Raw genomic sequence first — 26,577 nt, 5'->3', positions numbered from 1 at the left:
TTTTTGATGAATGATGGTGACTATTAACAATTTCATACCTTCTAAAGTTACCCAAAGAGGTGTGCGATTCACGGGTCCATCGTCACAGGCTATAAATCAAATTTTAAAAAGCTAGACTGAGGCTTTGGTTTTAAAGCCGATCCCTTAAGAAAGGGCAGTAACTGATTACATCCATGCATACGTAACACAAATGAATGTGTTACTCCTATGCAAATGGGCTACCTAGATGTTTATTGTGTCCAAGGGCCACATTTTCTAGTTTGAAAATAGGAGGGCCGTGTTGTAAAAAGACCATTTAAAACTTTTTTTTTTAAAAAAAGACTTCCATACAGGTAGTCCTCGACTTACGACCACTCATTTAGCAACCGTTTGAAGTTAGGACTTGAGACTTTTTAAGTTCTGACATCTTGGGGCCCCTGCAGTCACATGACTGCAACTTGTGATGTTTCCCATAGCAAACAGTGGCTTTGGTTAACAAGGCTAACAACTACGGGGTTTGCTTCACCACCACTGCAAAAAAACAAAAAAGGCCATAAAAACATGACCATTACAACTTAACAGCCATAATTGCAGGACGTATACCTGCAACTACGAATAGTTTCCATTTGTCTTCCATGTTCTTCAGGATACACAGCACTAGTGTCCCATTTCAACCCGCAAAACAGGTTAAGGGGGATGTATGTCTGACTGTTTCCAAGACAGATGATATGCCAACATTTTTGATCTCTTACGCCAGCTTCCTTGAAGTATCTTTTTGCCCAGCCTGCGCAAAGCAAGAATTCCACCTGTTTTGTTACCGAATTTTAAAAAAACTGGGAAAATATATAAGTGGGTTTAGCTGCAATGAAGACCTGGCCCGCATTGTTAAATCCGAACAAAGCCATCCTTTCAAAAGGAAACGGGAAACTTTAAACGGGTTAACCGTTTTGGTTGGGATCCTGCAATTGTACGTAACTTGGAACCCAGTCAATCTATGCCCTGCCCTCTTGACAGGTGACCAGAGTTACACACACACACACACACAAAAAAAAAACAACCTCAGAGACGGGGCAATGATGAGAAGAGAGTCTGCAGCGTGTAAAGATAAAAATAAAATCCAGATCTCCTGCAAACTCGAAATTTATTGGCATTCGCTATAAAATGAACCGTTAGATCATGATTGGCTAACAAGTTCAGCCACCATAAGGATTGTTCACTCCGTGGTTGCTTCTAGTAAGATTGAGAAATATATATATATATATATATATTTTAGGGATCCAGATTTTAAATCTAGGGCGACATAGAGATCTTCTGTCCGTTCAAGATTAGCGGTTTGGATGCCATTGCAAATAGCTAGTGGGGCCGCCTCTGGTAGGTCTTTCATTTGGAAGGCTTTGAAAGGATCAAGCTGTCTTCCATTCCTAGCCGCCTGGTTTCTCTTTGCCCATCCTGGGATTGAAAAAGGATGCAACTGACTCCCATCGTCAAGAGCTTGACTGCTGGACTGTCCCTTTGAGGTACCACATGCCTCCTTGACTTACACAACAATCCTGCAGGAAAAGGAAGAAGGTTTTGTTTGCAATCAACCAAGCTTGCCCTGAAGCAACCGAAGCCATGAGTGGGGAAAAACAAGCTAGCATTCATGGTTTTTCAAAAAAATAACAAGAGATTTAAAGGCATGGTTTCCATTGCAAATTAGATAACCCAGAATCTTGAAGGAAGGTAAGGCCTGGCTTAAGGAGGCTTCCAAAACGCAGCCAGGGGTAAATTTGATCTGGTTCTAGTCCAGGGATCTTCAAACTTGGGCCCTTTTTATGAGTTGTGGACTTCAACTCCCAGAATTCCTCAGCCAGGCATGCTGGCTGAGGAATCCTGGGAGCTGAAGTCCATAAGTCACGAAAGGGTCAAGTTTGAAGACCCCTTGCTCTAGTAGAAGGTTGGCTGTGGAATTCTGGGAGTTGGAAGTCCATATGTCTTTAAAATGGCCAAGGTTGAGGAAACACTGATGCGGGATAATTACAAAACTGCTGGCTAACCACCAGCTTCAACCAGAGAAGATCAATAAATCTGAGGACTTATTTAGCAGTTATTACCGGAGGGTATATACAAAAGAAAATATTGTGGTGCCGTCAAAGCAAGGGACTGGTATCCAGGGATCCTCAGAGACAGCATTCAAACATTTCCAAGGGGATTTGAGGTGATCTCATTTCCCACCTCCGGGGGGGAAAAAAATAAATCTGAAAACACACAGTGCTTTTAGCTCCCGAAGTTGCTAATTGCTGCTATTAAATAATTAACACAGTGTCTGTAGATGAAAACAAACAGAGAACGCATGCCTGCTGCTTTTTGCAAACATCTGGGCTCTGCTGCCAAGGTCCCGAATTCTGATCACGAGATTAGGGGGGAGGGATGCTGCAACGGTCATAAGTGTGAGGACTGGTGTTAAGTCAATTGTTCAAAGGCATTGTAACCTCAAAGGGTTCCCTAAATGAACGGTTGTTAAGGTGAGGACAACCTGTACTCTTTCCATCTCTCCCTCCTCTCCCATTATTCGGCAGAGAGAAAAACTACTGGGGGAGCAAGGAGCTGATTCTCATATGCCAACCCTAAAAAAAAAACCTGTTGAACTAGCAGGCTGATGTGAGTTAGGTCAACCCAGAGGACTGGGAACACCGATGCTTTTGAGGAGTGCAACCCAGGGCAGCTTCTGTGTTGCTTCACCCACCAAATACAGAAAAATTTAATTAAACGCTCCCAGTGCCTTCAGGTAAACTGCCAAGTCTGTTACGCAAGAGAATCAGGAGAACGGGTGGACTTAAAAGGCAGCGTGTCGTGTGAGAACTTTCCTTGGGCTATCGCAACGCTGAACACACACACACACGTTGTCTAGTTCTAGTTCAGAATTATAAGTAGATGTGCAGGTATATACACAGCTTCTCGCAAAGATTTAAGTTCTGTATCCACAACAGAAAGGCCGCTCTGTGTCATATTTATTTTTGCCCACGGAGAGCGAGCAGAAAATAAATAGCAATTATTGATTCATTTAGGAAATGGGAATTTTCTAAACAAATCGTCCTTTTAAATCGAATGTGAGGTTTGCAGAAGCCACGATGGCATCGCGTGCAGAATTGACTCAGGCAGCTTAAATATCTTAGGAGGTTATGTGTGCAATGACGTTAGAATGTATTTGGGATATCACACCCCATTCTGGCTAAAGGCACACACACAAAGCTCACGGCACTGCCACAGCAGGCCTTGCACAATGGCTTGTGGGTCCCTTTTAGACCAGGGGGCGAGCAATTAATTTCCCCAATTTTCCCTACGTGAGACCTTTGTGGAGGGTTGAACCGATAAGGCTGTGAAGATGTGCAGGTATGCACCCCTGCACGTAATTGAAAAAATAAAATAAGCACGTTGCCTTCAAAATATAAGCAATGCAGTTGTATTGCGCACATGGCAGTATACTTAAAATAGTCCTTGACTTGTAACAGTTCATATAGCGACCATTCAAAGTCACAACGGCACTGGAAAAAAAGTGGCTTAGAACTGTTTTTCTTGTGACTGTTGCAGCATTTCTGGGGTCACATGGTCCAAATCCAAATGCTTGGCAACTGACATGGACTTCTGACGGTTTGCAGTGACCCAGGATTATGTGATTGCCTTTTGTGACCTTTTGACAAGCAAAGTTAATAAGGAAACCTGATTCATTTAACAACTTGACAACTGCAGCGCTTCACTTAACAAGCGTGGCAGGAAAGGTCATAAAATGGGGCAAAATTCACTTAACAACTGTCTTGCTTAGCAATGGAAATTTTGGGCTTGGTTGTCGTAAGTCGAGGACTAACTCTTATTTACATTTGATTTCTATGCTGGCTGGGGAATTCTGGGAATTGAAGTCCACAGGTCTTAAAAGTTGCTAAGGGTGGATACTCCTGATCTATGTGATGGTTAAAGAGACCACAGTGAGCTGACACCACATGATCCAATCAACCGTTGAACAGGATCCAGCATGTCTGCATTGCGGACGCTGCTTTGAAAAGCACATGTCAAACTTTACCTTCAAAACTTTATCCACCTCCTGCTTGTCTAGCTCTTCGCCGTACTCCCGGGCCAGCCGGTTCTGGATGACGTTTCGACGCACGCGGTAGTTTTTGGAAAAGATTTCAAGCAAAATTTGCCGGTGCTTGAGAAAAAGAGAGAAACGGCAAGAAAAATATTAAGCAAGTGGGAGAAATATCGAACCGGAGTTCTTATAAAGCACCGCTGAGTTTCATTTGCTGAACTTACTTGTTAATTTAGCCTGAATTTGGGCGATCGGTTTGCTCCTTAAGCAGCAGAATCCCAGAAAAATAAAAACAGCCTCGCGTTTGTACACCTTGTACTGTGGCTGTGCAAATACCCGACTGCCAGTACTACTGTCCCTTTTCTGAAGTTCCCAATACCTCTCCCAATTTTTGCAAATGTTTTGTTTCTCCCTTTTTAAACAGCACAAGTAGTCCTTGATTTAGTCGTTTTGTTTAGCGACTGTTCAGAGTTACAATGGCACTGGAAAAAAAGCGATTTATAGCCAGTAAATTTATGGCGGTGTGCTGCACATACCACGGTTGCAGCATCCTCACGGTCACGTAATCAAAACTGGGGTGCTTTGCAACTGGCATGCGTTTACAACGGTTGCAGAACCCCGGGATCTCCATTTGCAACCTTCACAACCAACTTCCAACAAGCAAAATCAACGGGGGAGACTGGATTTGCTTAACCTCCATGTGATCCACTTAATAGGAGTGATTTGCTTAACAACCGTGGTGAAAAAAGGAGATAAAATCAAGCGCAGCTGACTTAAGAATCGTGTTGCCTAGCGAGGGAAATTTTGAAAGGTAAAAGTCCACAAGTCTTAAAGAGTTTCCTAGGTTAGCGCATCCGATTCCTACTTGGAAGGAATCTCTCTAACGTGCAAGATGAACGGGCATCTTTGCCAGGACAATCTTTGTTCTTTTCTTGCCTAAAAGTAAAGGTTCCCCCGCACGTGCGTGCTAGTCGTTTCCGACTCTAGGGGCCGGTGCTCATCTCCGTTTCAAAGCCGAAGAGCCAGTGCTTGTCCGAGGACGTCTCCATGGTCATGTGGCCAGCATGACTAGACGCCAAAGGCACACGGAACGCTGTTGCCTTCCCACCGTAGTGGTCCCTATTTTTCTACTTGCATTTTTACGCGCATTCGAACTGCTAGGTTGGCAGAAGCTGGGACGAGTAACAGGCGCTCACTCTGCTACGCGGCACTCGGGATTCGGCCCGCCAAACTGCCGACCTTCTGATCGACAAGCTCAGCATCCTAACCCACTGAGCCACACCGCGTCCCTACCTTTCTTGCCTACCTGATCGTAAACATCGCCAGCTTCCCAAAGGGCGAACACCTTCTGTTCGTTAGGCACCGCTGCAATCTGCGGGGGAAACTAAAAAGAGAAGAGAAGATTGTAATTACTGGATTGGCAGGGCTAAAACACACACACACACACACACACACACACACACACACACACACACACACACAATAGAAGGAACCAGTAGCGATCTTGTTCATCTGGAGCAACCCGGATACCAAGTTTGCAATTTAAGTTTGGATCCCCTAAAGGCACAATAGAAGATGTTGGGGGAAAAAAAATTTCCTATTCAGGGGAAGAAGAGATGGGACTCTTTAATTTTTTCATTTCAACCCATCGTATTTTCCACCAAACTATTGTTAAAGACTTGTTCAAAATTAAACCATGCGGCAATAACCCGAGTTATTTCCATAAATGTGCCAAACAAAATCGCCTCCTGCTTAACAAATCAGCCATCTGCTTTAGAAACCCGAAGTTTATGATGTTTCCAAGGACATCTCAACTCGGCAAACAAACTATCTTTTTTAAGGCAACCGTCATTTGTGGCAGAATACCATCAACCGGCTAAAAGGATAGCTTGCCATTCGCCTGAGCCAGCCAGCAAGCTGGAGATTTTTAAGCAAAGTTGCAAACTTAAATATGGGCACCGTGTGTAGTTTATTATGCATGTTACTCAGCCCATCTGAGGTCTTCGCCCTAATCATGGCCTAGTTTGCTGACAGCCCAGCATGCATAATCAGACACGGTAAGAGAAGCCTGTCCCCTCCCCCCAAAAAAGCAAAAAAATCCTGTTATTCAGTTGCTTGGTGCAAGATTTGTTTTTAGGATATTTGCAATTGCAAACACAGCTTGCAAACAAGTATCAGCAGCATTATTGTAATCTACTGTTACAGGGCACAGAATTGTGCCCCCCCCCCCCCGGGGCTTGGAAATTCGCACGTTTCAAAGCTGTGACTCAGAAGTGAAAATGCCTTCACTTCTGGACATATCGCTGCCTTAAAAGTTTATTCCTGTTTATTTTGCTCACGTCCTGTTACAGATCACACACCCTGTCTGCTCAACAGCCCTTCCAACCAGGCAAACGAGCTTTGGAGATTGTTTTTCCCCCACCCGCCCCCCTTTGCAAACAAAACCACTCCAGGAAATTCCAGGAACTCAAGCAGAGAGGCTTCATGGAACAAGCAAAGCAGCTCGGCTTCTTATTTCTCATCTGTTTAAAGAAGGGTAATCCTCTGGCTGCTTCCATATTTGGCTGGCTCTCCGATCCTGAAACGCTTAACTTATTACGTTGTATTTAGAAAACATAGCACGTCAGGAAAAACCTCAGTTTTTTTCTGTCTTCAGGGTGGATTTGAAAGAAAAAAAAGAAATACAGGAAGTCTTCAACTTATGACCACAACTGAGCCCAAGTTTATGTTGCAAAGTGGGACATTGCTGCAACGGTTAAGTATGAAAAAGGGTCATAAGTCAACTTACCTCCGAGGTCCCTTCCAACTTTTATTATTATTGTTGTTGTTGTTGTTGTTGTTGTTATTGTTATAAGCGCAGGCACTTTTTCAGTGCCCTTGTAACTTTGAGCAGTCGCTAAATGGATGTTTGGAAATTGAGGGCTATCCGTGTTCTATCATTCCTGGGCTACCCATAATATAAAGGGGGATACAGGATGGCACCACAAAAATCCTTACGAAAACCCGCACAGGCAAGACAGCTGTGTGTCTCCCCCCCCCCCCAAAAAAATGCTGGATGTTGATACTGGGAGAGTTTTAATTTATAATCCATTTTATCACCAAACTCTTCCGCTTATCAACCCCTTCAACCTTTAGACACCCGTACACACCCAAACGTAACACGGAAATAATTTAAGAACTACCGGGCAGTCCTCAACTTTACGACCACAATTGAGCCCAAAATTTTATGTTGCTAAGGGAGAAATTGGGTCAGTGAATATGGCCCCATGTTACGACTCATTTGTTAAGGGAATCACTCCCGCTGTTAAATTAGGAACACGGCTGTTGTGAATTGGGTTTCCCCATTAACTTTGCTTGTCAGACGTTGCAACGGCTGATCACATGACCCCCGGCATGCTGCAACCGTCATAAACCTGAATCAGTTGTCAAGCATCCAAATATAAATCACGTGACCATGGGGATGCTGCAATGGTCGTTAAGTGTGAAAAATGGTCGTAAGTCACTTTTTTTTCAGTGCTGTTGTAAATCAACTGTTGTAAATCAACTGTTGTCAAGAATTTCCTGTACTGGGAGAGTTTTAATTTTTAATCCAGGCATGCCCAAACTCTTCGGTTTATCAACCCCCTCAGGTTTTAGATTGTTCATTGAACTCCAAAAGGGATACGAAAATAATTTAAATACTACTACTTTAATATAGGTAGTATTCAACTCAGGTTTACAATAGGGGTCTCCGACCTGGGCCACTTTCAAGACTTGTGGACTTCAACTCCCAGGATTCCTCAGCCAGCTTAATCCTGGGAGTAGAAGTCCACAAGTCTTAAAGTCGCCACGGTTGGGGACCTCTGCTTTAGAAGAGTCCCTTCTAAAAATAATTGCACGAGAAGAGATCCACTTACAGGCACCATGATCTGCTTGCAGCCTACGTCTAAGACCATGTCTTGCAACATCTTGTCCGAAATTCCGCTAAACAAAAGATTCCCGGGAGGTAAGCCAGCCAGGTGAAGGTTAAATAACCGTTTTAGCTCGTTCAGAGTCAGGACGTATTGTTTCTTAAATGTGGCCCCCACAAACGCTCGCAGTTCCTCGGTCACCCTCTCCGGGAGCGGCACGTGGCCGTTGATGGAGTCCAGGCTATCTTCCAAATGGATCCCGTTGACCAGGCCATTATTCAGGCTCTCGGGGACCGAGGTCTCCATGAGTTCCTCGTCGCTCACCGGTTCCTCCTTGATGTGGACCCCCAGGAGGTCTGTCGCAGGAAGAGACTCGTCCAGCCGATTCTCGGCTTTTCTCTTTCGGTGCTCTTGGTCCAACTGGCTGTAGCTCTGGTTGACTTTGGACTTGGCCAAGTTGATCCTCTGCTCTCCAGAAATCACCACTGGAGCAGCTATGGGAAGGAGAACAAGAAGCAGGTTAATTGGGGCCCAGATCAGGGCAAGAAGCCTGTTCTACCTAGATGTGGGGTGCGTAGGGAACCGTAGGAGAAGGACTGCGTCAGAATCCATTTATATCATATTCATCAATGTATGTTTCAAACATTATTCCATGGATTCTGCCATCTCCCAAAAAGGTCCTAAGTTCCTTTTTCCCACGAGAGGGATGATACGAGGTAAATGAGGGGGGACTGACCAAATGGGGTTAAGGGGGGTTAAACCGGAAACTCTTTATAAGGGTTTAGTTTGTGGGACAATATTAAGTCCTGTCTTGTATTCCTACAACCAAGCATGTCATAGTAAAGATTCTTTTTGGACTAGATTTGACTCCAAGAGTTTTGTCTTCCTAAGACCTGGTTTGGGGTGGGTCCTGACAGACTGCTTCCGGTGACTTTGTTAAGATTTTTATCCTGCCTTTACTGCTTTAGAAGAAACTCAATGCTGAGGATATACGTTGGGTGGGCTGAAAATGGAATACAGAATAATGGCTGCTGGAGTTGGGTATGTCTAGTTTAATGAAGAGAAGGACCAGGGGTGACAGGATAGCAGTGTTCCAGTATCTCAGGGGCTGCCCCAAAGAAGAGGGAGTCAAGCTACTCTCCAAAGCGGCCGAAGGCAGGACAAGAAGCAACGGATGGAAACTAATCAAGGAGAGAAGCAACCTGGAACTAAGGAGAAACTTCCTGACAGTTAAAACAATTAACCAGTGGAACAACCTGCCTCCAGAAGTGGTGAATGCTCCAACACTGGAAGTTTTTAAGGAGAGACTGGACGGGCATTTGTCTGAAATGGTATAGGGTTTCCTGCCTGAGCAGGGGGTTGGACTAGATGACCTCCAAGGTCCCTTCCAACTTTATTATTAAGAGTTGGAAGACCTTGGAGGTCTCATAGTCCCTGCTCAAGCAGGACATTTTATTTATTAAAAAATAGCTCTTTAACCGCTCAGCCATTGTCACTCCTCCGGGTCTTAAAAGAAAAAAAAATTACATTGTGGTAAGCCATGGTTTTTTATTAAACCCTGATTGTCTAAGAAATAACAGGACTGACAGAATCTAAGCCAAAGCGGCCTCTGCAAACATCATTTTAGTCTTCTGTGACCTTGTTGCCTTTCACCTTGTTATCTTTGGTTCTCCAAACGCCTTACCTGACTGCGCCGCTGATTTCTTTGAAGCCAGCTGCTCTTTGGACAGGTTGTATACTTTTTCCAACCTGAAAAATAAGAGCAAAGGAAAACTTAGCGGTTTAGTTAGCAGTCACCAAGAATCTGCAGCACTTCAGATCCAAAGTGGAAGAGATGTGTGTGTGTGTGTGTGTGTGTGTGTGTGTGTGTGTGTGGTGCGTACCCCACCTCTCAGTATCTCTTACAAGAAAATGTGTGTTTTTCCAGTCTCACACAGTAGAAGTGTAATCCAAAGAAAACGGAAGGGAAGGGAAGGGAAGAAGGAAAAAGGAAGGGAAATGGGTAAATGAATGAGGAAGAGGAGGGGAAGGGGAAAGGAAAAAGAAAGGGAAAGGAGAAGGGAAGGGGTAACTGGATGAGGAAGGGAAGGGGGAAGTGGAAATGAAAAAGGAAGAGAAGGGAAGGGGTAAATGGATGAGGAAGGGAAGGGAAAGTGGAAATGAAAAAGGAAGAGAAGGGAAGGGGTAACTGGATGAGGAAGGGAGGGGGAAGTGGAAATGAAAAAGGAAGAGAAGGGAAGGGGTAAATGGATGAGGAAGGGAAGGGGGAAGTGGAAATGAAAAAGGAAGAGAAGGGAAGGGGTAAATGGATGAGGAAGGGAAGGGGGAAGTGGAAATGAAAAAGGAAGAGAAGGGAAGGGGTAAATGGATGAGGAAGGGAAGGGGAAGTGGAAATGAAAAAGGAAGAGAAGGGAAGGGGTAAATGGATGAGGAAGGGAAGGGGGAAGTGGAAATGAAAAAGGAAGAGAAGGGAAGGGGTAAATGGATGAGGAAGGGAAGGGGAAGTGGAAATGAAAAAGGAAGGGAAGGGGAAAGGAAAAAGAGGGAAAGGAAGAGAAGGGAAGGGGTAAATGGATGAAGGGAAGTGGAAAGGAAAAAGGAAGGGAAAGGAAGAGAAGGGAAAGGAAGGAGGTAAATGGATGAGGAAGGGGAAAGGAAAAAGGGAGGAAGGGGAGGGAAGGTGGAGAATGGATGAAGAAGGGAAAGGAAAGGAATTATTTACTTGGCTTGAATGCCCATCCAAAGCATCTTTTGCCTCTGCACCACATCTGGATGCTTCTTGACAAAATCTTCATCATAGCGGAGCTTAAATTCCCAGCCTCGGTTTATCCTCAAAAAAGAGACGTGCTCCAGGAAGTCTTTCACATCTTCTGGACCCAGCTGCACAAAGAACAGATTTTTTTTAAATAAAATAATAAAATAAAATAATAAAATAAAATAAAATAAAATAAAATAATAAAATAAAATAATAAAATAAAATAATAAAATAAAATAAAATAATAAAATAAATAAAATAAAATAAAATAAAATAATAAAATAAAATAATAAAATAAAATAATAAAATAAAATAAAATAATAAAATAAATAAAATAAAATAAAATAAAATAAAATAAAAAATAATAAAATAAAATAAAATAATAAAATAAAATAAAATAATAAAATAAAATAAAATAATAAAATAAAATAATAAAATAAATAAAATAAAATAATAAAATAAAATTCATTTTCACAATGAAAGACGGCGAACGTCGCACAGTCTGGGTGGGTGTTCGCAACTCGTTTCAAAACATCTAGCTGCCCTTCCAATTACAGGCCGCCACAACTGGGCCCAGAATTTCCATTCTTAAGTGGATTGTGCCCCATTTCATGACCCCGAACAATTCCAGCTGCCTTTTGGGGAAACCTTTTCCCCAAGCCTTTTCGGACAACCACAAACGTACTACTCCCCCCACCCCCACCCCGTTTCTTTGTCAAGCTGCGAGCAGAAAGAGGGGTTTGGAGGCTCTCTAGAAGTAAGATAAGCCTAGGTCCAACTTGCCTTTTGAAAACAAAACACCTTTGGGACAAAACCCTGACATGAAATGACTCCATAGACACGAAATGAAGGGTTGTAACTCGAGGACTCTGTAATCAGGTCAAGAAGACGGGAATAATGGTCACCTCAAAGATTGGGGTGTGGTCTCACAGAGAAAACAAGGACTACACCCAAACAAGATGCAAACTTCCCTTCCAAGGAAGAAGCTGTTCCCACTTGTTTGTAAGTTCAATTATGCACGTACGCATGCATGTACCTACACGGACGCATATGCATATTAAAAGGGCAAGCTTATTTGCTTCTCAAGTATTGGGGTGTGGGTGCAAATTTGCCTAAAAATAATCATCTGTGGAATTTGGGGGGATTGTGTTCTTTGGGATTGCGCGTCCTCTTTGAAAGAGAGGCCTTTTTGAGTTTCAACTCCATCATCATGCTAATCCCAAGAGATTTAACTCCTGAGGAGGAACAAGCCGGGATCCGTAGTGTGAGAAAGTTTTATTTCTAATTTGGAAGCCTTCGTGTGTTCTCTCTTTGCTGCAAGCAAATTACTCTAAAATAATTAACCCTATTGGAATGAACGAAGGTCACTCGAAGAAGCGGGGATGTTCTCATTTTAAAATATCATAAACCAAACCTGGTTTGTCTATCGCACACAACAGGCCTCCAATCTCGGGCACAGTGCCATTGCGTGGCCTTTAGAAAGCCACAGGGTCTCCAATCCTCATTGACGCATCCCAGGTCCTTTTCTGTCATCAAATCTGGGCCACTAAGATGACGATGCTTGGACTTCGACTCCCAGAATCCCTCAGCCAGCACGGCCACCCTAGAGGATTCTGGGAAGTGGTCTACAAATCTGAAAAGAGGACCAGATGGGAAACGCCAACCAGCAAAAAATTCAGGAAAAGCGATCAGCCGGCTGAAGAATTCTGGGAGTTGAAGTCCACAAGTCTTACAAGTTGAGACCCCTGACCTAGACTGGTAAAACCGCCCAAAGTTTAGGAAGAAACTCACTTTTGTTACAGCCGCAACTTCCTTCCGCACCACCCACCGATCCTGCGTGAATTTCCATATCTGAAAAAGAAGCACACGCTCAGAAAGAGGCCTTTTAACCTGGCGAATGCCTGCCTGAATACAGAGCATAACAGGATATACCTAAAAGTCTCTGAGGCCAAGGAAGATGGCAAGGCTAAGCTTCCTCTGACTTATTATTTACTGACCAAATTTCTAAAGCGCCCCCCCCCCAACCCCGCCCTCCTCTCTTCCTGCCAACTCAGGAATGTGACCCTGGGTGGGTGTGCAATCAAACAAAATACTGGCGGTCCTCGACTTACGAGCGCCGGGGAGCCCAAAATTTCTGGTGCTGAGCAAAGCAGGTGTTAAGTGGGCGATGTCCCATTTTACGACCTTTCTCGTTAAGCGAATCACTGCCACTGTTTGAGTTAGCAACACTGTACGGCTGGCCTCCCCGTTGAAATTTGCTTGTCGGAAGGTCGCAGCAGGGGATCACGTGACCTCAGTGGCCCAATTCCCTAAATTTTGATCACGTGACCCCCCCGGGGACGCTGCAGAGGCCGTTAAGCGTGAAAACAGGTCCTAAGTCACTTTTTTCAGTGTCGTTAACTCCGAATGGCCACTAAATGAACGATGGTTAAGGCCAGGACTACCTGTATTAGAGCAAGAGGTATGGAGACCCTCTACGAAGTCCCCACACACACACACCAGTGGCGTAGCGTGGGTTGTCAGCACCCGGGGCAAGGCAAGTAATTTGCGCCCCCTAACCCGGTGAGGTCACGGCACTGCCGAAAAGACGTGCCCCGCAGCGGCGTAGACTTTCCAAGAAGAGTCGCGCGCATGCGGGATGCTTCCGGGTCCTTCTCGTGGGCGGCTGGGCGGGGCTCCGACCTGCAAGAGCCGCTGCATTCAAGCTCGCACGTGAGCCCCGCTAAATAAAGCCACGCATGCGCACGAAGCTAGGCCAGCCGGCCGGCGGGTCCGTCTTCGCTCGGCCAAGCCTGCCGGGGCGCCTGCGGGGCGCTTGCGGTTGGCCTGAGCCTGGGCGGAGAGTTGGGCGCTTCTATTTATTTTATTCAGTTTAGGTGGCCGCCCATCTCAGCTGCCGGACTCGTTTCGCTTTGCAAGAAAGAGCTGCTCGAGAGCGGAGCCAAGCCAACTCTGTGCAGCCCTTGGGGCTCCCTGAGCAGCTCAGTGCGAGCGCGCCCCCCCCCCAGATGTTGCACCCGGTGCGGCCGGCCCCCGCCTGCACCCCCCACACTACGCCACTGCCACACACACACCCCAGGACAGTTCAAATGGCCAATCCCCAAATGCAAACCAAGCTGTTGCTGCAGAAGAGACATTTGAGAATGCAAACACAAATTCTTGGTTGGGTGTTCTGGTACTCACAACAAAATCCCTTCCTCGGCACAGGACTTCGGCTGGGACACCACTGTGTGGACTGGAGGTATCTTTGGGGTAAAGGATGTCGCTGTGGAGGGAAAAAAAATAAATATTTATGAGCTGAAGTGCCCCATCGACCGTTGGGTTAACCACTTAAAACCACCAAGGTCCTAAAATCGGCTTGGTTGTGCGGGGTCCTCAATTTGTGACCCATCGTGAGTTATGACCGGGATGGCCATGGCTCCGTAACTCCAAGACAAGCTATACAGCTCCTAGTAGCCACTGGGGCTGGAAATCTGTTTACTGTTTATTAAATTTGTATACCGCCCTTCTCCCGAAGGACTCAGGGCGGTTTACAGGGCATATATAAATAGCAATACAAAAATTAAAAAGGAATTAAACAAATGCCCAATTAAAAGTTACAATAGCAATAAAACAATAAAAGACCCATTAAAAAACCCTAACATTCCCCATCAGGCCAGATCTAGGGATTTGCAGGCCAATATTAAAATAAATAAAATAAAAATAAATCAATTAGCAGGATGCAATCAAATATAAAAGCTGATTTATTTTTTTCACCTTTTCACCACCCAGTTCCCCTGGACTAGCAGCGCCACCTGCTGGATGCTTCTCAAAACTGCTGTCGGATCCGTCCCAGAGGCTAGGAGACTCATTAAACTGGCAAAGGCGATGACTTTCACTGTAGGGGGTGGGGAAAAAAAAAAGCAGGGATCCATCAGCCCCAGCCAGCCAGAAGTCCCCCCCCCAGCTAAATATATATATATATAAAAATAGGGAAATTGGGGAGCAACAGGAAGGGCTGATCAAATCCAGATGCTAAGGACCCTAACGAGGATTCATTATGGGCCCCAATCCGGAGGGACCATTCTCAACATCTTGGTTAATATTTGGAAGGGAGACCACTCAGAGATTACTTCAGAGATGGAACAGAAGTTGGAGAAACTTCCCTCCCCCCCACACACACAAAGGCAGGAACAAATGTTAAAGAGTAACAGGGCAGTCCTTGCACCCTAAAGCTTTTGCAACTCACCACAGACCCACTTGCTCGCTGAAGCGGGCTAAACAATTTAGCGAGAATTTGCGAGGGGAAAAAACCAGAGAAATAACAGAACTTACCATTTTTCATCAGAATCTTAATCTGGTCGGCCAAAGGGAGCGTCCGCAACTGAGCCATGGACAGCATGTTGCTTGGCGCTACCGGTTTTTCCCTGTGCGCAAAATAAAATAGCCACTGAATGCCAGCTGCCATGGCATCTTCAAACCATGCTTACAAGATCTCAGCTTAATGTTTCCGTGCAAACCCAACCGATAAGGATCATCTGCAGAAGCAACCCCAAAGGATCTGAGGCCAAGTGAGTCAGGTTTATTCTCTAGCAGGGGGAGAAGTTTAAACTACCAGTCAACATCAGGAGGGACATTTAAAAATTACATGGTTCTAGGTTCCCCCCCCCCCCCCAAAGAATGGTAGAATTCCCTAAGCTACTTAAGAACTGAAGCAGCTTCTTGGATGAGAAGTGAAAGGTTTTCAAGGAACAGAAAACCAAGAAAGTCCAGTTGAAAAGTAGAATAGAGCTTGGAAGGGACCTTGGAGGTCTTCTAGTCGAGCCCCCTGCTCAAGCAGGAAAACCTACACCAGGGGTAGGCAACCTCGGCTCTTTTATGACTCATGGACTTCAACTCCCAGAATTCTGGGAGTTGAAGTCCATGAGTCATAAAAGAGCTGAGGTTGCCTACCCCTGACCTACACCATTTCAGACAAGTGACTGTCTAGCCTCTTCTTAAAAATCTCCAGCGATGGAGCACCCACGATTTCTGGAGGCAAGCTGTTCCACTGGTTAATTGTCCTCACTGTCAAGATGTTTCTCCTCAATTCCAGGTTGCTTCTCTCTTCGATCAGTTTCCAGCCATTGTTTCTCGTCCGGTGAACAACCTCTTCTTTGTGGCAGCCACTCCAGATACTGGAAGACTGCTATTGTGTCTCCCCTATTTCTTCTTTTCTTTAGACTAGCTAAACCCAAGTCCCGCAGCCATTCTTCGTATCTTTTAGTCTCCAGGCCCCTGATCACCTTAGTTGCTCTTCTCTGAGTTTTTTCCAAGCTCTCAACCTTTTTTGTGATAAAGGTAAAGGTAAAGGTTCCCCCGCACATGCGTGCTAGTCGTTTCCGACTCTAGGGGACGGTGCTCATCTCCGTTTCAAAGCCGAAGAGCCAGCGCTTGTCCGAGGACGTCTCCGTGGTCATGTGGCCGGCATGACTAGACGCCAAAGGCGCACGGAACGCTCTTACCTTCCCACCGGGAAGCATTTTTACGTGCTTTCGAACTGCTAGGTTGGCGGAAGCTGGGACGAGTAACAGGTGCTCACTCTGCTACGCGGCACTCAAGATTCGACCTGCCAAACTGCTGACCTTCTGATCGACAAGCTCAGCGTCCTAACCCACTGAGCCACCGCCTCCCTTTTTTTTTGTGATATGGTGAGCAAAACTGGCTGCAGTATTCCAGGGGTGATGTTTTGGAAAAAGCACCTTTGGGACAACTATGACTTGGATGATGGAGAATCTCCACAGAACTGAGCTACTTACTTTTCTTCTTCTACGCTTGGTGGAACCAGCATCATCAAGTATTCACTGTGAAGAGAGAAGAAGGAAAATGGGTTTGCCTTGAGAAAGAAACACATCCAAATCGTTATTAAAAGCCAGCAGAGAGTGGCCGGTTTAGATCCTCTGAAAGAAATCCAAGCCAATCAAAATGCACAAAATGTGGGGCATCTGGTCCTGCGTTTCTCGAAGCAACAATATTGACAACGGTCTTGCAAGAGGAATGGTGTCCCGGCAGCTTTGCATCTCCTCCTTAGCAGCCCAACTGACCTTGGCTGGGGGGGAGGGGGAGGGAAGCGGTCTAGATTTCAATTATTTCTCTTTCTTCCTCACCTTGGCGATTTAATTAATTCCGTGTTCCCAGCCATGCTGTGTCCTTGGCTGAATAAATACTGGCGTTCGTGCTCAGAACGGCTGTCCTAGGAGAAACAAAAGAGGAAGAGCCGTGGATTCTAACCAACTTTAATGGCCATTTCAGGACTATCGCATGAAAATATACAGGCAGGAGCTGAGCTTAAAACAGTTTTTCCTGTTCAGGAAAAATAAGGGGAACAGAAGAACAGAGGGAGGAGAGGAGAGGAGAGAGGAAGGTGAGAGGAGAGGAGAGGAAAGTATGATGGACTTGTTTTGGAACTGGCACCTATTTCTTTTCCCCTCTGTAATCAACTGTCATGAAGCTGCCATAGTTTTGACAATTCTCACAAGGGAAGAACATCTGGAGAACCAAAACCTCTACCATCAGATTGTATAAGGTCAAATCAGCTTCTTTAGCAGACCATTGCTGCAGATGTAATACACTCTGGCTGAGTTTGCCACTCGTGTGAGACCACCCATCGTTAGCAATGGTTTTTGGCTTCAAGCAGGGGTCAGCAACTTCTAGCCTTAATGCCACATGAGGTCCTCAAATCCCCTTTCCTCAGAACCAGCTCTGGTTGATATTCCTGAAAATGGCCAGCAGTTTCTTAACATATTGAAGTAGGAAACGTACCCAAACTGGAACAAAGTTGCTTGGTTGTTGTTGTTGTTGTTAAGAAGAACCAAGTAAAACCAGGATAAACCAGGATAAAAAAGGGGAAATTTTAGCTCCACCCTCGTAAAATGATCTGATTCCACCCACCGTGGCCTTTTATTCCCCTCTGCCAGACACTGTGTCACTTTTGCCCCTAAAAGTCTACGCCCTCCAAACCGTTCCTTAAACTCCCACTAGTGATAGATTATTCAACAAAGTAGGGTTAGACAAACCACAGTTTTATCGTGCTGCGCACACACAGTCCTGGAAGCCTACCTTCAAACCGTAATAATGGAGGTGAACCCAGTGTTCTTCTGCCTGTCTTTTTTGCAGGAATTCGTAAGATTGAACTCGCCGTTGGCGGGCCTGTTCCGACTCTGGCCGAGAGAACCTCACCTGAAACAGAGACCTTCCTGTTATTATGGGATGCGATCAAAATTCCCAATGGGATGGGGCTGGGTGAAGACCTCATCTTTCAAAGAACTGACACCTCCGTTGTAAGAGCTACCAAAGAAGAGCAAAATGAATTGAGAGGTACTGAAATCAAAATGACTCCCAAATGACTCTGGGCAGTTTAGCACTAGAAGTAATATATATATATTAAAAAGTAAAAAAAAAGATGCAATAGGCCGGAAGAGCAAAATAATTTAAAAAGCAAGTAATTTCCCCAAAACAAGACAAAATTTATTAGAGGTAGCCTTTGACTTACGACCACGATTTCCACCCTTATCGCAGTCCTGTGGTAAAATGGGTAGCCAATATATTTTTGCAAATAAATAAAATGGGATCACAATTTCCACTACTACGCTGCACCCAATTTTACAGGCTTTGTTGCCCTGGTTAGGGTTAGATCACCGACTTCTGGAGATGCTTCAACAGCTGCCAATGTGAGGATCGGTCCTAAGTCCCTTTTTCCGGTGTCGTTGCAAACTTCGAATGATTGCTAAATGAATGGTTGTAAGTCAAGGACCGCCTGTATATTCCTGGGAATTAGACGGGTGTCCCAGATCATCTTGACCTACCGTGATTTGCTTGACGTCTTCCTCAGCCTCATCCTGGGAAGAGTCACCATCTATGATGAGAAAAAGCGAAAGGTCAAAGCATCTGGATGGTCACCTTTTCTGCAAATGGGAACAAACCCTAAATCCACAAAAACCTTATAGGCTACAAGGCTGAAGAATTCTGGGAGTTGAAGTCCACTCATGCCGGCTGAGGAATTCTGGGAGCCTTATAGCATTAAGAGCTAGGCTACAAGGCTGAAGAATTCTGGGAGTTGAAGTCCACTCATACAACGCTGAGGAATTCTGGGAGCCTTATAGCATTAAGAACTAGGCTACAAGGCTGAGGAATTCTGGGAGTTGAAGTCCACCCACACTGGCTGAGGAATTCTGGGAGCCTTAAGAGCTAGGCTTTAAAGCTATAAACCCTGGTTAAAACACAGCCAGCCATTTGAAACATGGAAGCTGGCAATCTTCTCTGACCCAAATGCAGAGAATATGGCCTCCTACTTACGCTCGTTGGCAGCTTCACGTTCTCGGTATTTCGCATCCGCTTTGTCCAAGTAGGCAAAACTTGGCCGCATTTGCAGGATCCCATTCAACGGAGTCAAGTGAAGCTCCCCTGCAACAGAATAAAGCAGCTTTCTTTTTTTTAACAAGAGAAATGGCAGCCTCTCTCTAGCTTAGCAATTATAAGATGTGCGGACTCCAATTCCCAGAATTCTCCAGTGAGGAGGCTGGCTGAGGGGAGGAAGCCCACACATGCTGGCTAGTGAGTTCCGGATTTTAAAATCCATTCATACAGGCTGAGGAATCCTGGGAGTTGAAGTCCACCTATGCTTGCTGGGGAATTCTGGGAGTTGAAAAAAACACAACTTAAAAGTGGCTGAGGGTGAGAAACCCTGCTTTAAAATATAGGCAGCCCTCGGGGAGACCGAGTTTGGGTGTTACGACAAAACTCAGGTAGAAAGACGGTAAACTCGGCAGCTGCAGACATACCAGCTGCTAAACCTGGTTAGATACAGATGGGCTTGGAGGTGTCCTACAAACTCGGTTTCTCAGAAACCTATGGAAATACAGCCTACGAATTAACTCCATTGCTATAGCTTGGGTGTTGTGTTCACGCACCCAATTTTGCACCAGAACTCTGAAGGTTGTAGGGTATTGGGTTTTTTTAACGTTTCTTTTGAAAAACCACCAAGGCAGGCATGTCACTCACCTCTTTTGTAGACAGCTGCAGCGTATCGTGAAATGTTGCTGGTGGTATGAGAGGAACAGAAAGTCTGCTTGTCCATCAGCTTCCTGGAAAAGATGGAACACAGAACCTGGGTGGAATGGCATGTAGGAATGATCTTGGAAGACTGGGAGAAGAGACAACGGCCAGATAAAGGAGAAACAGCCTCTAGCTGCACAAAGGGTGAAGAAATTCTTTAAATTCTCAGGCTGTAAAGGTGGCGGCAAAAGAATTGCACGTTCAGATTTGCAAGATTCTGTTAACGTGGCTTTAGAATAAAGCAGAATTAGATCATCTGCTTAGGGTTCCTGTCTGGTCCACGTGGTAAGGCTGACACTCAAACTAAAGAGCTCGCATTGCAAGGCCCCAATCGCAGTCATAATTTGAGGACTACCTAAAAAAAACAACAACACTCTAAATAAGAGTGCAGAGAAGAGCAACAAAGGTGATTAGAGGACTGGAAGCCAAAACGTATGAAAAATGGTTGCAGGAATTGGTATGTCTAGTTTAGTGAAAAGAAGGTGTGACATGATAGCAGCCTTCCAATATCTCAGGGGCTGCCCCAAAGAAGAGGGAGTCAAGCTATTCTCCAAAGCCCCTGAAGGCAGGACAAGAAGCAACAGATGGAAACTCATGAAGGAGAGAAACAACCTGGAACTAAGGAGAAACTTCCTGACAGTTAGAACAATTAATCAGGGGAGCGGAAGTTGCCTCCAGACGTTGTGGGTGCTCCATCACGGAAGGTTAACAAGAAGCGGTTGGATAGGCACTTCTCTGGAATGGTATAGGTCTCCTGTTCCAGGCAGGGGTTAGACTAGAAGACCTCCAAGGTCCCTTCCAACTCTTGTTATTTTGTATTAATCTGCCATCAAAAAAACCCTGGAGACGGGGATTCCACCCAGCTGAATCGAGGCATCGATGTAAACGCGATGCTTACGAAGAGAAAGTGTTGGTCTCATCCGTACACGTGCCGTCTACATTGAGGGCAATCTGTTCCCCTTTGCTGCGACAGTAGTTCGAATTCGACGTGTCGATGGCCATCTCCAGTTCAACCTGAAGAACAGCAGACGGTGGATCAGCTCAACAGAGTGCCTAAATGCAACCAATTCCTAAAACTAGAGAGAGAATTGGCTACAGAATTTGATCAAACCGACAAGCTGCATATTTAAGCAGCGGTTTGGGTGGTATTAACCCCTAGAGCAGGGGTAGGCAACCTCGGCTCTTTTATGACTTATGGACTTCAACTCCCAGAATTCCTGAGCCAGCTGGCTCAGGAACTCTGGGAGTTGAAGTCCATGAGTCATAAAAGAGCCGAGGTTGCCTACCCCTACCCTAGAGGGATCAATAAACTTTTCTCTTAAATCATAATTTTTTTAAAGATTAAAATTAAAAAAGAGAAAAACTAACCACAAATTTTTTAAAAAATAGCAATAATACAAACAGCTGTCAGATCAGGGGTGAGCAATCCTGAATTTCCACGTATTTTCAATTATAATTTATTTCAATCCTTCCTTATTGGCTGTTCAAGCCAGAATAAGGGATTAAACGATAATCCAAAATATAGAAAGGAGAACAGATTTCCTGGCTTTACCCCTTTTTAGCCAGGCAAGAAAGTAAAATTTCTAATAACGGTAGAAGGACAAATTGTCAGAAAGGTTTAACTAAATCGTTTCTCCCCACCAATAAAACTTCCGTCTTAAGTTTTGAAACAACCTTTAAAAAAAATTTTTTTAAAGGTTTAATCTGGCATCCACCTTTTGTTGCTTTGGTTTGATCTTCGCCGAGAGATGAGTAACCTCATCGTAAGTCATCGAAGCTGGACGAATAGGATACTGCAACAAAGCAAGATGCAACTTCAATTAGCTTTTAAAAGACTCTTTCCGTTTTTGGTATTTTTTTAAACTTGCATGGAAAAAAAAATATACCTGGAATAGATACAGTTTTTCCGACAGACTTTTGGCCAGGTAGACGTCAATCTAGCAAAAAGACAAGACGACATATTCCAGTTTATTTTTATTCTACTTTCTGGAGCTTTGCTTTTGAGCCTTTGTAAGGCGTCTCACCCAAAATTGCAAATCAGAAGAATAAATCGGCGTTAATGAAACAACTAAAAAAAAAAAGACGCATTGGTATAATAAAGAGGAAGGAAATACATAATGAATAGTCTGAAGCCTTCTTTGAAATGCAAGAAGTTTTGACAAAATAATTGAAGCAGAGAGTATGAGAAGGTGTTCTGTGTCCCCGCTGAAAAAAGGATTTCATTTAAAAACGATGCTTTATTTGAAAAAGGATGCGTCTGTAAAAGACTGGTAGGTACCGTATTTATCGGTGTATAACACGCACTTTTTCTTCCTGAAAATAGGGGGCAAATGATGTGTGCGTGTTATGCGCCGATATAATGTTAATGACCCATAGTAAATACCGCACAGCAGCGCAAAATTTAAGTTTTTTTCCTGAAATTTCCTTTTTAAAATGAGGTGCGTGTTATACGCCGGTGCGTGTTATACGCCGATAAATACGGTAATTACAGAGGTGTGGATTTGACAAGATAAAAGCATTCCCCCTTTTCATTTAGCGCCTCATTTTCATTTTTTCACACTGGATATTAACTTTTTCACCGCAGAACGGCGATAAATGATAAAGCCGATAAACTGAGCGCTAAACTTTACTACAAGCGGTCCTTGACTTACGGCAGCAACAGAATTTCTGCTGCTAAGCAAGATGGTTGTTAAATGAACCACGTGGTTGTTAAACAAATCGGCTTCCTTCCTTGAGTTTGCTTATCAGAAACCAGCCGGGAAGATCCCAAAAGGAGATCATCTGATCCAGAGACACGCATGCAAAATCATAGATAAGATGCTGGTTGCCAAGCAACTGACTTTTGATCACATGATCGCAGGGACGCTGCATAGGCCGTGTAAAAAACCAGTCATTTCTTCCCGTGTCGCTGTAACTTAAGACTGGCTACTGCTAAGCTTGTAAGCCGCCCTGAGTCTTCGGAGAAGGGCGGGATATAAATGGAATTAAAATAAAAAATAAAAATAAATGAACAGTTGAATGTCGAGGACTACATGTATATTTACTGTGGGAGGAAAAAGCTAAAGTAGACATTAAAGATTTATTTTTATTTTTATTTTTTTTTAAAAAAGGTCACTACTCGCCTCTTGTATAATGGGGTCGTCTTCCTCATTGGCCATAGTAGCCCTGGAATAAAACTAACCTTGCAATGTTGCTTCGTGTTTAACCTGAAACAAAAACACACAATCATCACATCTCTGATCTCTTCACTGGATCCAAACAAAGCTTTAAAAACAACAGGCAACCCAAAACAAGACAGGCAGTCCTCAACTTACGACCAAAATCAACCCCCCAATATGTCTGCTGTCGAGCCAGACAGTTATTGAGTTTGGCCCCCCGTTTTACAACCTTTCCTGCCACATGAAGTGAATCGCTGCGGTTGTCAAGTCAGGAGCACGGTCCTTAAGTGGCTCCCACACTGACTTTGCTTGTCAGAAGGTCGCCAGACGATCACGTGACCCCTGGGACACGGCAACCGTCCTAAATACGAGTCAGTCGCCCAGTGCCTGAATTCTGATCACATGATTGCAGGGATGCTGCAACGGTCGTAAGTGTGAAAAGCGGTCGTAAGTCACTTTTTGCAGTGCCGTTGTAACTTTGAGCGGTCACTAAATGAATGGTTATAAGTTGAGGACTACCTGCACTTATCCTTTCATTTTTCTCTTCCAAGTTTCGTGAAAGGTACATTGAAAAATGACCTTTTTCCTCTCCCAGTTGCCTTTCCCTCTCAATGTTCGTCTTTTATTTAATTTCAGTGATAGGTTAGCACAAAGCTATGAACATAAATCAACCAAGAGTAGAATAGAATAGAATAGAAACAGGAAGAATAGACTAGAATGAAATAGAAAATAGAATAAAACAGAAAATAGAACAGAACAGAATAGAAACAGAGAATAGAATAGAATAGAGTAGAGGGAATGGGATGGAATAGATAGAATAGAAACAGGAAGAAGAATAGAATAGAATAGAATAGAATAGAATAGAATAGAATAGAATAGAATAGAATAGAATAGAATAGAATAGAATAGAATAGAATAGAATAGAAGTGGAGTGGAGTGGAGTGGAGTGGAGTGGAGTGGAGTGGAATGGAATAGAATAGAATAGAATAGAATAGAATAGAATAGAATAGAATAGAATAGAATAGAATAGAATAGAATAGAATAGAATAGAATAGAATAGAAATAATGGGATGGGATGGGATGGAATATAATAGAATAGAATAGAACCTGGAAGGGACCTTGGAGGTCTTCTAGTCCAGCCCCCTGCTCAAGCAGGAGAACCTATACTAGAAACAGAAAAATAAAAGACTCTTATAGACAGAACAAAATAGTCCTTTCCAACCCCATTAAACGGATCCATGCGTTTCTCCAAAGTCTGGCTTTCTTTTCTGATCCGTGTGTTTTTCATTTTACTGAGAAGTTTAGAGCCGTAAACAAACAAGAAAAGGGAAAAACAACAACAAAAAAAGGATAAACAATTTCTACGTTTCAAAAATTAGATATTATACATTTAGCTTTTGCTTTTGTTCCCTTGTACTCTTTCCCCCCGCCGCCACCCCCCCGCCTGTTTTCCCCTACTGATCTATCTATCTATCAGCTTTGCAAACCTCAAGCTTTTAGGGAGAAGGGATCCCCCCATTCCTTGTTCTCCTACGACAGAGTGAACCAGTTCAGGGGAAAAAAAACAAACCAACTATTAAGGCAACAGACAACCCAAGTTGTGCAGCTGCTGAAAACTGTAGCAGGCCTTAACCCACCGCACTGCCTGCCTGGCAGCTGACACAATGACTTTTAATACCTTTCCTCTTTAAATTCACACCCCGAAAGTCTTAAAAACGAAGCCCAGCAAAGTCCTTTCTCCTTGGGGCAAGAATCTCAAACCCCCAAACCCACTGGGTCTTCTTTGCAAAAGAGTCCCAGATTCCTCTGCTCAAGTTCCCAGCATTAAAAGAGAAAAGGGGGGAAAAAATCCATTTATTCTGCCGGATTGAGCTTTTTGCAGCAGCCCCGCTGACTCATTTCTTTTTTTTAAAAAAAAAAAGCTTGGCAGCAAACGCTACCCCTTTCTCCCGAGTCACACACACACACACAACCTGCTTGTGTAACACACAACCACACCTTCCAGAGTGAAAAGGAGGGTTTTTGTTCAACTTCCAGCGGCCTGGGCTAAATGCAAGCAGCCACCTTCCCTGGGCTGGCTTTTGCCTTCCCACCCACCCCTTGCCTGTCGATTGATGGATGTTGGATCAGGGTTTGATGCCAAGGCATCTTTATAAACCCAGTTTGAAGAATCCGGGTTAAGAGATCTCCGGCTGATTGCAAACGTTTGGCAAGGCGGACATTGCAAGGGTTCAAGGTTGCCGCGGATTAAGCCAGGGTAGATCTCTCATGTGTGTGTGTGTGTGTCTGTGTGATCAACCCAGGCCTTGATGCAAAAGTTTGGCAAGGCGGATGTTGCAAGGGTTCAAGGTTGCCCCGGATTAAGCCAGGGTGGATCTCTCTCTCTCTCTCTCTCTCTCTCTCTCTTGTGTGTGTGTGTGTGTGTGTGTGTGTGTGTGAGATCGACCCAGGGCTTGATGCAAAAGTTTGGCAAGGCGGATGTTGCAAGGGTTCAAGGTTGCCCCGGATTAAGCCAGGGTGGATCTCTCTCTCTCTCTCTCTCTCTCTCTCTCTCTCTCTCTCTCTCTCTCGTGTGTGTGTGTGTGTGTGTGTGTGTGTGTGTGTGTGAGATCGACCCAGGGCTTGATGCAAACGGTTGCAAGGGTTCAAGGTTGCCCCGGATTAAGCCAGGGTGGATCTCTCTCGTGTTTGTGTGTGTGTGTGTGTGTGTGATCGACCCAGGGCTTGATGCAAACGTTTGGCAAGCCGGACGTTGCAAGAGTTCAAGGTTGCCCCGGATTAAGCCAGGGTGGATCTCTCTCTCTCTCTCTCTCTCTCTCTCTCTCTCTCTCTCTCTCTCTCTCGTGTGTGTGTGTGTGTGTGATCGACCCAGGGCTTGATGCAAACGTTTGGCAAGGCGGGATCTCTCGTGTTTGTGTGTGTGTGTGTGTCTGTGTGTGTGTGTGATCGACCCAGGCCTTGATGCAAACGTTTGGCAAGGCGGGCGTTGCAAGGGTTCAAGGCTGCCCCGGATTAAGCCAGGGTGGATCTCTCTCGCGTGTGTGTGTGTGTCTGTGTGTGATCGACCCAGGGCTTGGAGAGAGAGAGAGGGAGGGAGGGAGGGTCTCCCCCACCCCCACCCACCCACCCCCCACCCACCCCAGCCGGGGCCTTTGTCCTCTGCACTCCAAAAGGGGGCGCCGTGTCCCTAAAAAACCCAGGCCAGGCCTTGCCCACCCAAACAAGCCAACTTGCAAAAATAAAAAAGAGAGAGGAAAAAAGATCAAAGGATGCTTACCGCTTTGGGTTGCAACCACGCGCATTCTCCCCCTTTCCCCTCTCCCCCCCCTTTAGCTTGAAGTGCCGGAGGGGGGCTGCTGCTCGGGTCTCCCCCTCCCCTCCCCTCCCCCCACTCTCTTTCTGCACCGGACGCGACGTTGCCCCGCCGAGGCCGGATCTCAGCTGGCGGCCATGTTGCCAGCAACTCCTCCCAAGCACGTGGGAAAAGGGGGAGGGGCTTGAGGCCACGCCTCTTTCTACCCATAATGCTCGGGCCCGGGAAGGAGGGAGGGAGGCGGGCGGGCGGCAGGGGGCGCTGCTCGGCCCTGCCTTTCCTCCACGCGCGTGAAAAGCGCTAGTTCGCGGGTTTGCTTGACGTTGGGCTTGACGTTGCGCCTGCAC

The 26,577-nt window shown here is 45.0% G+C and overlaps 1 protein-coding gene across 3 annotated transcripts; it reads right to left on the bottom strand.

The window, feature by feature from the left end:
* Positions 1-1,051: 1,051 nt before the first annotated feature.
* Positions 1,052-26,346, bottom strand: POLR3E (RNA polymerase III subunit E). 3 transcript variants are annotated; one of them, XM_083372784.1, is made up of 21 exons: positions 26,195-26,346; positions 22,882-22,965; positions 21,646-21,696; positions 21,475-21,552; positions 20,658-20,773; positions 19,706-19,788; positions 19,001-19,108; positions 18,511-18,560; positions 17,765-17,884; positions 16,813-16,898; positions 16,465-16,509; positions 15,002-15,093; positions 14,444-14,564; positions 13,871-13,952; positions 12,479-12,538; positions 10,655-10,812; positions 9,617-9,681; positions 7,939-8,426; positions 5,349-5,426; positions 4,037-4,162; positions 1,052-1,529 (listed from the first exon to the last, which is right to left on the bottom strand). In XM_083372784.1, exons 2-21 carry the CDS (start codon positions 22,915-22,917, stop codon positions 1,464-1,466), a joined length of 2,109 nt encoding a protein of 702 aa, XP_083228910.1. In that variant the 5' UTR covers positions 22,918-22,965; positions 26,195-26,346; the 3' UTR covers positions 1,052-1,463. The 3 variants fall into 3 exon arrangements, with proteins under 3 accessions (XP_083228910.1, XP_083228911.1, XP_083228912.1); XM_083372785.1 differs by lacking the exon at positions 26,195-26,346 and having other exon boundaries at positions 22,882-23,574; XM_083372786.1 differs by lacking the exons at positions 20,658-20,773; positions 22,882-22,965; positions 26,195-26,346 and having other exon boundaries at positions 21,646-21,902.
* Between the last annotated feature and the right edge of the window lie 231 nt (positions 26,347-26,577).

Source organism: Vipera ursinii (genome assembly GCF_947247035.1).
Source record: "Vipera ursinii genome assembly, chromosome: 13".
Lineage (NCBI taxonomy): Eukaryota > Metazoa > Chordata > Lepidosauria > Squamata > Viperidae > Vipera > Vipera ursinii.
This window is presented reverse-complemented; position numbering and strand designations above follow the sequence as displayed.